This window comes from Monopterus albus, unplaced genomic scaffold, assembly GCF_001952655.1.
Source record: "Monopterus albus unplaced genomic scaffold, M_albus_1.0 scaffold34.1, whole genome shotgun sequence".
Classification (NCBI taxonomy): domain Eukaryota; kingdom Metazoa; phylum Chordata; class Actinopteri; order Synbranchiformes; family Synbranchidae; genus Monopterus; species Monopterus albus.
The window spans coordinates 5,602,206-5,615,367 of NW_018127914.1; the positions used below are offsets into that span (position 1 = coordinate 5,602,206).

Sequence of the window (13,162 nt, forward strand, 5' to 3'; positions counted from 1 at the left end):
TAGCAGCACTGAGAAACAGTGTGGAAAAAGTATGTTTCCCTATTTCTTCTACAGGTGTATCTTAAGCTGACTTACCATTCTGGGCGCCCCCTACTGGTAACATTAAGTGCATCTCCTTGTAAAAAAATAAACCAGGAAAACTATTGTTTATTTTATTTCATTGCAATGTCAAGTCGCATTGGTGGAAAAGATCATAAAATACTACAGTGTTTTGGACCTGTTGTGTAAAAATATGCTGCCAGAATATCGAAATGTATTTTATGAGTCAAAGAATGAAAGCTGTAATATCTCAAATACCGTAAAAGCACAAACGAATGACACCACTTTTGTCCAATTTGGAGCTATCTGGGGGGCTGAGTGGCCTGTGGATGACCCCCAAAGATATTGTTTAATATCTCAAATACCGTAACAGCACAAACGAAGCACAAACGTATGACAGCATTTTGGCCGTATTTTGCGTTGGATGGGGGGCCAACTTCACGAACGTGTGATACCTGTATTCAAATGCCTCTTTGTTAAAAGTAACCAAGTAGTGTTTTATGCCTTCATATTCAAGAAACTATAAGCTATCCTTTTATGTACCATAATGTAAACCTAACAGTAATATCTAACCCAAAGTTGTCCAGTTCCGTGTACCAGAGGGGTTCTTTTACCTAATAGAGATTAAAATAAATTTCACAGCGAGTTTCATATTCGGCCGACTAGAATGCTCAGTTTCCCAAGGACCACGAAAGCACCTGGTCAGTCATAAATCACATGGCGAATAATGTGCATTCGCTTTGTCTGTAGTTGACAACTGACGCGGGCGGTTTCTCATAATCAGCTAATTCAGAAACAGAAACGTAATTCTGACAACGATCGCTTACGTGGTACGCCTTAGTATTAAGGGTTACTCACTGGGTACACTGGATATGTTTTCCTTACATTATATGCGGCAAGTTATGTCAACGTCGTTCATAGCTTACATGCAGGTACAAAAGCAGGTGAAATGCCAAGGGATACAACTAAATTATGTAATGTATGTTTATAATAAGCCCCCACCATAATCTTTGGGAATCACAATTAATTTGGCTGCTTTTTGGCATTATGTTTGAAAAAACGAAATCACAATACTGTGACATTTGATAGTGACCCAAATAAACCCTCTGTCTTTACTGCCTTTGTATTTTCTCAACTTCCTCCCAGTCAATGCTTTCGTGAGAATGAACTCACTGACACTGCTGATGAATGTCACACAATCAAAAATGCCCTTCAAATCAGAGAAACAGTGTTACTGTGACTGACAAAATCTGACATATGGTGGACATGTTCACTGAACTCATCTTGATGACTACACACTAGTATAACCTTCTCTAGTTTATCATACATGGTGATGGAGTAAATTAAAACCAAAGTGAACAAAGATGTTTATTTTGAAAACAGTGGTTCATATAACATATTTTAGATCAGTAGTGGTTACTGACTGCATTATAACAGTGGACACAATCGTTGATTAAAAAGGATTTTTTGCAACAAAAAGTTGCCGTACACTGCCATGCAAAATAAGGTATATCAAAAGTATGTTATAAAATTAGTCTTTCCAACTTATGACATCAAAAATATGGTTTTACAACTAACATGACAGCTGCATCTGGCAAATACATAATCATACATTAGTGTATGTCTGCTTAGTCTGTAAACACAAATGAGGAAGTCATATGATAAGACAATTCCCTCTTGTTGCTTTTAAAGTCATTTATCCCTTGTCCCTACAATACATGTAGTTAAGGCTCACACATGCTGCTGCTTTCATTCTGCCCAGCTGCAGCATTCACTGGTTCTTCAAGCACAGGCTTTGGCTTTGTCTTCTTAGGGGCCAGAACCAAAGAGTAACCAGGTTTAACACGAGGAAGTGCGAGCTTTAGCTTCAGGGCCATTTGTGTACTGTTGTGGAAAACACCATCCAAGTGTCCATTTGTGTTGTTGAGAATCATTTTCTGGTACAGTAGCTCACAACGGATTGCTTCCCGTTTCTCAACACGGGATTTTCCGTCATAACGCAGCAACAGTTTGTCAACATCCTGCTGTGTTTTGCATGGCCCTCCGTTTCTGTTCACCATAGCTATTATATAATCCTTATCCGTGTTCTCCTCAACCTCTCGTTGTATCCTTCTTCTGTTGTAGCCTTTTTTCGACTGTGGGCTCGTGTCATTTTTAACTTGCCAACTGGAAGAATCATCTGAGCTATCATCAAAAGAACCAGCCTGGTCATCACCTTCCTCAGAGCTATCCAATGGCAAGCTCTTCTGTGAAGCGCGTTTGGCGGACTTGTCAGGTCTTTTCTTTTCGTAGGGGTATGCATGGCCGAAGGGATATTCTGCCATCAGGACAGAGAATGTACAACTTACCAGCTGCAAGCTCAACGCTGGTGAAGGCACTTGGGAAAATTTTCCTCCTGGCAGGAAATCCTTCAGGTGTTCCTCAGTGACAGCTGCAATCACCTTTATTGTCCTCTTCAAGCAAGCTCTGATCAGGTCCCTATTTGTGTGCCAATGACCACAGTACTGAAAAACCCCATCAAATGTTTTCTCTTGCAGTGGGAACTGCAGAAACACATTTGTGGCCTCCTCAGGTTCCAGCAAAGTTGAAGGATCTTTGGACCAATCAAGGAACTTCTGGTACAGACAGAGAATATACCGGCTGAAGAGTGAGTACTCTCCTCCACTTTTCAGAAGCTGCCAATACGGGCCGAGGATTTTGCAGTAAACAATGGCCAGAACGCACACAAGGCTCTGAATCACAGAATCACTAGCATCAGCTGCAACACTCTCAAGAATGATGTTTGGGCATTTGTCATTGTTCAGTGACAGCAGATCAGAGAAGAAGAGAGCAATCTCTTTGTAATGGTGAATAAGGCCTGCTGCAGCTTCAAAGTAGTTGTTGAATCGGTTTGACTGATTTACTGCAAGCCTAGAGGGATTCCTCTTCTCCTCACAGAAGGCTACCCAGTGTTTTCTATAGTTTTGTTTATCAGGGGTGCGGGGGCTTAAGATATCACAAGCCATGTGAATGTAGCGTGAGGTGGCACTTTCTGAGAGATTCACAAAGTTCCTGAATTTTGGGAGCTTGTCGCGGCCTAGTTTCTCTCCTGCTGATAGTGTGATTTCTTTTTCAAAGCTCATAATATGCTGCTCAACCGCATCATGCACGTCAACAAGGAAATTGGCATTGTAGTTTAAAAACACCACAGGAGAGGTCAGTGGAATGTCTTTACAGAGGGAGTTGAGTTTTCTATCAAACTCTGCCATGGCTGGATGCTCCTTGCATGTCAAAGTGTACTGGTTTTTGAGAAGATCCAAAGAAACTTGCTTGCAGGCCATGGTTTTCCCACCGTAAACGCTTGACAACTTTTGGACAGACAGCATTGCAATGTCAAGCAGAGTCAGGGCCTCTCCTTTGTTATCTGAGGATTCTTCTCCGCTGTTGCACACATCCAAATCCTCATCACTTTCAACATGTACAGGTTCTCTCACTATTATTTTCTTCACTACTCCTCTGTTCAGCTCAGACACCTCACCCTGCATGATTTCATAGCTCTCGTATTCTTCCTTGATTGTGACTTTTTCATAATTGACTGCCTCATCTCTTCTCATGCGTTTCTTCACAACAAATTTAGGTGGTTTTTTTTTCACCAGTTCAAATGGACTTTGAAGCATACTTTCCATCGCTGCATTCCTCCTGTGGCTCCTTGTTTCAAAATTGCGACTACACCTTTTTAACCTTTTTATCTTGGCCCTAAGGATTTTATAGGCCTTTTGAATATCCCCATTCTTGCAGAAGTCAGAGTTAAAGTTTCTAAGCCAATTAACTATAACGACTGGGGCAATTCTCTCTCTGGTAACAAAGTTGCTCAACTCAAGAACCAGTCCGTTTGTCACTTCAATTGACTGTGCTCGTTCTGAAAAATCTCTCATTTCCAAAAGATGTTCTCGTTCAACGCCTATGCTATCACATATTGGGCCAACAAAGCTAAAGTTGACATTTGACTCCAGGAAGGACAGCCTTGCATCATTTCCCAAACTCAGTGTAGCTGCGATGCCTCTTTCAATCAAACGGCGAAAATCAGCTGACTGATATCTGGGGAAAATTTTCTTGAGCCATTCTACAATGGCAATCCAGGGGAAATTATTATCCTCTCTCATAAGGCCCACTTGAATCAGAAGTCTGTTCTTGCATGGTGTCTCTTCCAGCTCTAAACCCTCCCCCGACTGAGGACCAATGAAATCTGCGACAAGCTTCCAATAGTACAAATCTCCTGCAAAACAGAAAAGGTTATCAAGAAAAGTAATGCCTGACAAAGAGAAAATGTTCCATTTGACTGCTATAAATCTGTACTTATACTGAATAAATGCAGCCTGTTTATCTATGCTGTCTGATAAACAGCGTAACCAGTAGAGCTGCAAACGTTTTTTGTAAGTGTGTGGATTGTGTTGTAATAAAGCAGTAAATTAATTACTTGCTAGAAAAGTGTTCAGTAATAAAGTTATTATATACTTTGAATGTTTTCGACTTACTCAGATTAGCTTCAGTGACGGCTGCTTTACCACAAAGAGAGAAATTTTCGCCCTCGTCCATTGTGTGCTGTTTAAAAAGAGAAAAGTGAAAACGTTTAAATCCTCAGCATCTAGAAGCTATTTTGTGCACAGGCAAAGTACATTTTCGAGCTTCCCATTAAACTCGTATGTACCCCCCAAAACAATCTGCACTATTTGATGGTCCTACTATAAGCGTTACTTTTTAGAGTTTAAACATTAACATTATGTCTGCAATCGAGTTCAACACTGCCTACCTCTGCATGCTAATGTTAGCTTTGTGAGCAACTTGCTAATGTTAGTATCAACATTACCTTCAGGAAATTCAGCATACTAAACAGCAACAATCAATTAAATGTATCACAGTAGAAGAGATGTGTTGCATGTTGCAGCGTTTCCAAATTACCTCTAATGTACTGATATAAAGGTCGTATTTAAAAATGAAACGTTCCGACCCAGAAACTACACCACCAGAAGACTCCTCTTCACTCCGAACCTCACACGGTACGACCATGGAGGGGTCAAAACAGTGGGCTGGTCTGTGATTGGACAGTTGTTGTTCTTCTTCTTCTGTTTTTTAATGGCGGTTGGAAACCAGCTTTACGTGCATTACCGCCACCTTCTAGACTGGAGTGTTGGTCAGAACGGCCCCTACTATAACAAAATAACCGCACTCAGTTCACTTTGTCTTATTTTGTGTAACTCTGTGGTCTCTAAAAACCTAATAAGTGCTCTATATCCTATATCCCCAGACCTTTGTCCCAACACCCCCGGCAAACTAAAGTTCATTCCACCTCTTAAAACTGTATAGTTGAATAATTCCCTCTCCCTCCTGAACCTGGGACAACGCATTAGAACACCGTTCCACGGTTTTGATTGGACAGTTTTACAGAAGGCGGGCTTTTGTCGTGGTTTCCATCGGCCATAGAGGGTATAGGAAATGCATTTTACACTCTCCGATGCAGTAGGTGGCGGTATGCACCGTAATTGTTTGTTCGCAATCCGCCAGAAAACGAGGAAGAAGAATAATAATAAAAAGAAGAGGAGGAACTAATGCATTGTGGTTGAGCTCCTAAGGCTAGAGTGGGCTGTTGTCGTCGTCACACATAGCACCAGGTATTGAAAAATTAGCGAGGAAACACTATTTTCCTCTCCAGAAAATATTTTTGTTATTAATTTTTATTGACAATGTAGCAACTGTTTTCATGCGGCTTTTGCTACAGTAGCCATGCTAATTCTCGCCATGCTAATTCTCTTGCCAGTCAGATTCATTTAGTTTGCTAGCCAACAAATTAACGTTGCCATTGATGCTATGACAGGTAAAACATTCAGTGCCTAGTTTACATTTTATCGCTACTGAAAACGTTGTTGTATTATATATTTAAACTATTTGATAAATCGTCGGCAACAACTAGGATGAATTGATGTGACTATGGTCTGCAGTTTAGGTATCTACAAAACCGATGTTTCGCAAATGAAAACAATCCATAAGGAAAATAATAGTTAGTTGCAGCCCTAAGCCTCTGTTAGGCTCTGACGAAGGCCACAAGCCAAAACACGTTGGTTTTGCAACAAAGTTAATCTATACACTGCAAGTGTATAGAGCAATGTACCATAGCTTTCGTGTCACCACACGATTTATTTGGTGCAGGGAAGTATAAAAAGAAACTCTGTACACCTGTGTATCACCTACACGGGATTGCACAGCTGTGCTTCATATTGTGACAAACCCCTGTAGCCCTGAGTTTACAATATATACACAAAAGTGTACATTTGAATTCATGATATGACACCCAAGTTTAAATGAAGGTCTAATTGCAGTCATGTTTTTTTCCGTTGTATATATTTACTTTCCATTCATTCTGCTGCATTTCTCTTTACACAGGAGAGATGAAATTATTCACACTGAAACCAATTGATTTTGTTGTTGATTCTGTTTTTTAGATGCTGATATGTCACTGCTCTGCTGATGTCTGGTTTTCTTGAAGTGAAGGTCATTGTAAAGACCAGATAGTGGCACAAGATGGATCCCTCTGAAGCAGAAGCCTCAAGCAACAGTGAAAGAAAAGAAGATGCTGCACCGAGCACTTCAAATACATCAGGTCAAAGAGCAGATGAACCAAAGTTGAAGAAGTCATCTTTAAAGAGGCCCTCTGGTGAACCAACAAATGCAAAAGCAAAGAAGCTAAAAAAAGATAAAGTCTGCCCAGCTTCACTACACTGTGCATCAGGGGGAAGATATGCTTCTTGTCATATCAAGCAGTACCTCTCAGTATCCTACCCCAGCCTGGACTGCTCAGAAGAAGGGAAGTAAAAAGAAGAAACTATCTAAAGGAAAGTTAAAAGCTAACCAGACTGAGAAAAAAAAGACAGTCCGTGCCAAGCCTAAACTGGCTAATAATCCAGTTGCCAAGACAGAAGGAGGCACTACTCTGGTGGTGCCACAGAAAGAAACAGACCACAGATGGGGTCAGTGTCTTCCTGAGGAGGTGCTGATCAATATTTTTGAGATGGTGGTCATCCAAGATGGTGCTGTACCATTTTTATGCAGGTAATAAAATATGTTTGATTGGATGTAGATGACCTTAAATGATGATGCTATGACTGATGTACAGCATATAAGGCAGATTAACATTTGTTCACTTTAAATGAAAACATGATGACATTATCATATTTTATTTTACAATATGTTGCTGTCCATTTTAATGAATCTTTACAAATTGTGGTTAAACACTTGCAAATAAGTTGAAAGCAGAAGTTATCAGATTTAAAGCAAAACACTGACATATTGTCTTCAACACAATTGTCTATGATTTGCTAAATCACAATTAGGATTATAAGTAACATTTCTATAATTGATGTAATTGCTGATTAATCATTTGGACAGTAAAAGTGTGAAAATGTAAATTACATTTTAGAATAGAATGAATGTATGGCCAAGTATGTTACACACACAAGGAATTTGTTTCCGGTACAGAACCGATGGCAGCCATCTGCGGCGCCAACTCAGACATTTGGAGATGCCAGGGATTGAACCTGGGGCGTCATACACGCAAAGCATTTTGCAGACCTCTAGGGAATGTCTTCACTTTGCTTCTTTTGTCAGACCTATGGTCTCAACCTGCAAGTTTTTGGCATTTTAGACTCAAATATGATAAATCAAATATTGACTTTTTTTTAAACTTTTTTTTTATTTTTTTTACTTAATTGAATAATTTAATTGACTAATTGTTTGACCTATAAGTTGTATAAACATACTGGAAAATAATATTTGTTAATATAAATAAAAATATTAGTGTTTCGACTCCATCACCCAGCTGGAGTACTGTTTAATTTGGAGAACATACACACTGGACTAAATCCCCCTTTTTTTTCTGTTGTATTTCTGGTGTAGGGTGGGGAGAGTTTGTCGTCTGTGGAACGCTGCTGCCTCCAGTTCAGTTCTGTGGCGTAAGGTCACTGTAGGTTACTGTTGGATTGCACCAGGAAAAAGCCAGCTCCCTAAAACTGAGAAGAAGATAAAGGAGACTTTTAATTGGCTTGCAGAAAACAGGTCTGTATTATTAAATTTAATAAAGAGGTTTGACATGTACACACTGTGAACTGTGTTTTAGATGTCTAGTTTTTTAATACTATCTTGAAAATGTAATTATGAACTGTATTGTTTCCTAGATTGTCCCAGCTGCGAAGCTTCTCTCTCTGTCACTGGAAAAACAATGTTGACTACGCAGTAGAGGTAAGTCATCAAGACTTCATCATTGTTCTCCTGGTGATACTACTGAAATGATCGGCCTATCAATCAATTAGCAGAAAATTAATATATTAATTTGTTAAATTATTGCTTTTAATGTAATTTTCCATGCCAAATGCCAAACAGATGCTGGTTGAATCTTCTCATATATGTGTGCCTGATGCTTTTCTTTGTCATATATAATAGTAGAGTGAATATTTTTGGAATGTTGAACTGTTGGTGGGGTGAAACAGGAACTTTAATAATTATGAGCATTTTCCTTTTTTGTTTGTTTTGATATTCTATAGTCATACTGATTCTAATTAGAAAAAGATAGCAGACTCACAAAGTTATTTTAAGTTTCACTGCTAATTGGCTTTGTTGGAAGAGTTTTATTTTGAAGTAAGACACCTACCATCAAAAATTATCGACCTGTGTTAAGTAAGAACTCATTTTAAGATATTTGCTTATGTTTTTTTTTTTTTAGGTCAAAATTATATTAAAATAGTTCCTGAAAAATTAGGTTGCACCTTTTTAAAATCCTGAGCTTTAAAGCTTGCTATCGATGTAAATACATTTACCTTGCTTTCTTTTGTTTGTGTTATGAAACTTAGGTTTTGTCGCAGTTCTGCCCTCACCTTCGCTCCCTCACACTGTCTTACTGCACAGGCCTAACAGCAAGGGCCTTCCACATCGTTGGTCTGCACAGCCGGTCTCTGCAAAGCATAAATCTCCAGCATTCAGAGGTACATTACAGACTGGCTCAGTAAACATTATTTTGTACAAAATGAAATAAACAGGACACTTGCTAGTTTCATGGTAGAAACATTTTGATCATGTGCACAGTGGTGGCTGCATCTTAAATTTATCAGCCACTATTAACTTCAACCTGACAGTTCAAAGATGAGACTAGAACAGGATCTCAAAATTACCAGCCACCAGTACATGTTCATTTTCAACCCTGATCTGATTACATATAAAGTTCAATATCTATAGAAAAGTTATTTTTGCTGTAGTTTCAGGTTGAGGGTCTGCTGGAGTACCTTGAAAATCATGGGAGCCAGATCAAGCATATCTGGTTCACTCATGGACTAAAGTATGACAGACTTCTGACGGCCATAACCGTAAGCCCCCTTTTCCCTTCATTTGTCTTTAATATAAACATTAGTCAAAGCAAGTGAGCAGAAATGAACTTGGTACATCTGACATATATATTTTTTTCCAGAGAGGATACTGTCCTGATTTAGAGTTGCTGGAGGTCAACACAAACCTTGACAGTAAAGACTGTGAACTTCCTGTTTGCATCCAGGCACTACAGATGGCATGCCCCAAACTCAAGGTAAAAATAAATAAGTAAAAACTAATATTTCAGCTCTATATGCTAATGTAATTTGCAATGGTTGTAAGTGTTCACTGTTTTCCCTACTATGGTGTTGCACTGATAAAGAAGAAACTGGTCATAAAAATGAATGATTTTGCAGGTCTAATGTACAAATGGAGTGAAATTTCTTTAGAGCTGAAACAATTAATCAGTTAGTAGACAGAAAATCAATAGACTCTTACTAAAAATAACTGATTAATCGTTTCAGTCATTTTCATGCAGATATGCCAAACGGGTACCAGCTTTCTACATGTGAGGCTCTTACATTTTCCTTCATTATATATCATTGTAAACTGAATACCTTCAGGTTTTGGACTTGTGGGTTGGACAAGGCATTTGAAAATGTCGCCCTGTCTGTCTGCTCAGTCAAAATGTAACATTTTCACTATTTTCATACAGTTTATGAACACAATTATTAATCGGTAATGAAAATAACCAATAGTTCCAGCGCTAACCTCCGTCTTGTCTACTCTAAGAGATGCATTTAGCACTTGCCGTGTTCGTTTACGATGCCTTATTTTTCTTATACCAAATTTGTCAATATGTAATGTGTCTGTGTGTGTGTGAACTTTGAATCCATGAAACTTGTACATCCCATTAGACCTTCCGGATGCTGAATGTCCGACCTCGTCACAAAACAGTACGTACTGGTGGTGATTCAACATCGGGCTTCCCGTTACTGGAGGAGCTATGTATCGCAACCACTTCTTATTCCTACCTGACAGACAGAGATTTGTGGGACATTCTTTTTGGCTCCACAAGGCTGCGGGTGCTGGACCTGCGAGGCTGCTCGCGAATAACTCCATTGGGTCTTGCAGCATTACCTTGTCTTGGTAGGTTTAACTCCTAATATTTATACTTTATAAAATTTTGAGTTAAGTTACTTAAGTATGATTTTATAAAAATGTATACTGAAACGTTTAGTCTTTCTGAACTGCAGTGTACTACAGGCATATACATTTTTGACTAAGTTTTTTTTTTAAATACTTCTATAGTCTAATCTATTTTGTAGATTTTTTACACATATTAATAAAATAGCCAGCTGTGTTTGCAAATATCAATTGATTATTTTTGCATTCAAAACCCATTTATGAATCAGTACTTCCATATGTTTCTCTCTGTGTTTGGGCAGAGCTTGAGTGCCTGTTTTGGGGACAGTATTTCAGCAGCCATGTTGGGTTGTCATCCCCAAAGAAGGGAATCCACATGGTGACCCAAAAGCGGAGTCAGACACTGCAACAGCTTGACATTGTAAATCAGCTCTTTACTGAGGAGGACTTAGAGATAGCAATGAGTTACCTTGCTCAGGCGAATGAGAGAGATGCCCTACGTTCACTCAATCTGAGTGGGACAAGGATCACCCCACCTGCCCTCAGGTACTCAGCGTCTCATTGTCCCTCTCTAAACAGTGTAATAACCTGTCACCCAATGTTAGAAAAATTTAACATAGATGAAGGAAAACTGAGACTTTTGAAAATTAACAGGGCATCTTTAATTATTCTTGCAAGAAGGAGTACACACCAGGTACTCAAGGGTGTCTCTGCAGTAAGCTCAAAGGAGTGAAACTCCTTGAGAGCTACTTATACTATTCACTGCAGGCAAGCATCTGTCCCCTCCAGTCCTGGGGCTCAGGTCCCCATGTGTTTTCTTATCAGGAGATTGCCTGTGTCCTGACTTCCCAACCTAAAGAGCAATACACATTTACAAGCAGTTTCCTGAGTTCTTTAAGCTAAAGAACATCCTTTTACAATGACTGCACATTTGCTCAGAGTAAACATTAGTTACACACAAGAAGGAAAGATATGTCCAGTATTTTTCCATCACCCAACACTTAAGACAATCAGCAGGCATACAGAACTTGGTATGAATCAGTTGTTCACATAAGTAAACTGCAGGTTTAATATTACCATTTTCTTTCCAAGGGATTAATGCTAAAAATATTGTATCTACTGCAGGACAGTCATCAGCCAAGTGACCGCTCTTAACTACCTCAACCTTTCATCTTGCCGTTATTTTCCAAGAGGATTGAAGAGAATTTATCGTGGCCAAGAAGACATTCAACAGCTACTGGATAAATTGGAGTAGTTGTGATTTTAAACCAATTTTTAAGGCATAAATCATCTCAGTTGTAAAAATACAGGGGCATTCTGTTGTGTGTGTATGTATGTTATTTTTAACTGTTATACTTTTTTTTTATTCCAAGTTATGATAGCAAATGTTTGAAATAAAAAATTTTTAAGATGTCATTGTAAAGCTTGTTGTATACTTTGTTTCCACTGGGGAGTGCTATACTCAAGCTAAATTTACAGAAGAACCGAATGGGCTCTGACTTGCTACAAGGTCTTGTGCTGTATGTTGTGTACTGAGCCAATAGGCATCAACACCAGGAAAGAGAAACTTGACATTTTTGGAACTAATAATTGTAGAAAAAAAAGACAGTATATTAATATCTCATTTATTTAGCATACCACACAATGAAACCGTTTCAGTAAAAGTTTTTACAGTACTACTAAAACTATTAAATGCATGTTTGGGTTCAAGGTGAAGTAAAAGCAGAGCCAGCACAAAATGTATTCACTGTACTTGGGTTTCACTCACTTAGGAAGCAGCATATTTCAGTAAGAAAAGAATTTGCTCAAAAATCTTAAAAGCATAACTCTTAGTAAAGCTCTTTCAGGTAAAGTTAGTCGGCTCATTTGACATACTGGTAGTTACATCAGTGTAAACACCATCAAATGCATTTCTTCCACAAACATCAAAAAACAAGTTACTAACGTTCGCAAATCTAAATATTTGACACCACAGTTACTACCACCTGTGTTATCAAAGATCAGAATGACATACTGTATAAGTTGCAAAGACACTGAGGATCAGTAAACCCAACACTGATTTTTTTTTCATAATTTTCCATTAAGCTTTTTTTCACAGCATGCATTTGAGCCACAGGTATACCTCATTTGCTTATGTGGAGACTTTTAAATTTTTGTTTTGCTGTTTCTGGGAGGTTTTCACCCCATGAATTCTCCATTTCCACAGGTTGGACTCATATGTTGATAGTGGCTGAATTCCACTTAATTGTGTCAGTGCTTTGGCTCAAATTTTATTCAGTTGGGTTTAAAAGATCAAGTCACATTTTTAATAAACAGCATAAAAGGCTTTCTACAATGGATTTGTCACTCTTCCTTTTCAACCATTAAAAATTAATAGTATTCATAAAAATGCAATCTTTTTCTCTCCTGATATCTTTAAGGACAACAGAAACTGTCGCTTGAGAAACATGCACTAAAATTGTTTTGTGAGTAAAAACAAAACTAGTACTATTTGTAAAATTTAATTCTCAGTAAATTTTAGTTAAGACTGAAAAGGCAAGAAAAGCACATGAATAGATAATTGTAGCAATTTTCTTTACTTGCGCAAAGGGAGTAAGTTAAATCCAGTTAGAGGATCTGTGATACACCTCTCAATCAGCTGGAGATAGGT

The 13,162-nt window shown here is 38.5% G+C and overlaps 2 protein-coding genes across 3 annotated transcripts; one reads left to right on the forward strand and one right to left on the reverse strand.

Annotated features, from left to right (window-relative positions):
• Positions 1 to 1,144: 1,144 nt before the first annotated feature.
• LOC109958558 (uncharacterized) lies at positions 1,145 to 5,401 on the reverse strand. Of its 2 annotated transcripts, none has more exons than XM_020597276.1 (3): positions 4,886 to 4,971; positions 4,554 to 4,620; positions 1,145 to 4,294 (listed from the first exon to the last, which is right to left on the reverse strand). In XM_020597276.1, exons 1-3 carry the CDS (start codon positions 4,901 to 4,903, stop codon positions 1,764 to 1,766), a joined length of 2,616 nt encoding a protein of 871 aa, XP_020452932.1. In that variant the 5' UTR covers positions 4,904 to 4,971; the 3' UTR covers positions 1,145 to 1,763. The 2 variants fall into 2 exon arrangements, with proteins under 2 accessions (XP_020452932.1, XP_020452931.1); XM_020597275.1 differs by lacking the exon at positions 4,886 to 4,971 and adding an exon at positions 4,978 to 5,401 and having other exon boundaries at positions 1,146 to 4,294.
• Positions 5,402 to 5,585: 184 nt separating this feature from the next.
• On the forward strand, positions 5,586 to 11,793 carry fbxl6 (F-box and leucine-rich repeat protein 6). Its single transcript, XM_020597328.1, has 10 exons — positions 5,586 to 5,687; positions 6,516 to 7,122; positions 7,966 to 8,124; positions 8,244 to 8,307; positions 8,916 to 9,047; positions 9,318 to 9,425; positions 9,527 to 9,640; positions 10,284 to 10,515; positions 10,815 to 11,058; positions 11,638 to 11,793. Exons 2-10 carry the CDS (start codon positions 6,812 to 6,814, stop codon positions 11,765 to 11,767), a joined length of 1,494 nt encoding a protein of 497 aa, XP_020452984.1. The 5' UTR covers positions 5,586 to 5,687; positions 6,516 to 6,811; the 3' UTR covers positions 11,768 to 11,793.
• The last annotated feature ends 1,369 nt before the right edge of the window (positions 11,794 to 13,162 follow it).

Coding starts and splice junctions, on each gene's coding strand:
- LOC109958558 (XM_020597275.1), bottom strand. CDS start 5,085: ATGGTCGTACCGTGTGAGGTTCGGAGTGAAGAGGAGTCTTCTGGTGGT. Junction 4,621..4,977: donor TTTATATCAGTACATTAGAG/GTAATTTGGAAA, acceptor CTTTTTAAACAG/CACACAATGGACGAGGGCGA. Junction 4,295..4,553: donor CGTCACTGAAGCTAATCTGA/GTAAGTCGAAAA, acceptor TCTGTTTTGCAG/GAGATTTGTACTATTGGAAG.
- fbxl6 (XM_020597328.1), top strand. CDS start 6,812: ATGCTTCTTGTCATATCAAGCAGTACCTCTCAGTATCCTACCCCAGCC. Junction 8,125..8,243: donor AATTGGCTTGCAGAAAACAG/GTCTGTATTATT, acceptor ATTGTTTCCTAG/ATTGTCCCAGCTGCGAAGCT. Junction 11,059..11,637: donor ATCACCCCACCTGCCCTCAG/GTACTCAGCGTC, acceptor TATCTACTGCAG/GACAGTCATCAGCCAAGTGA.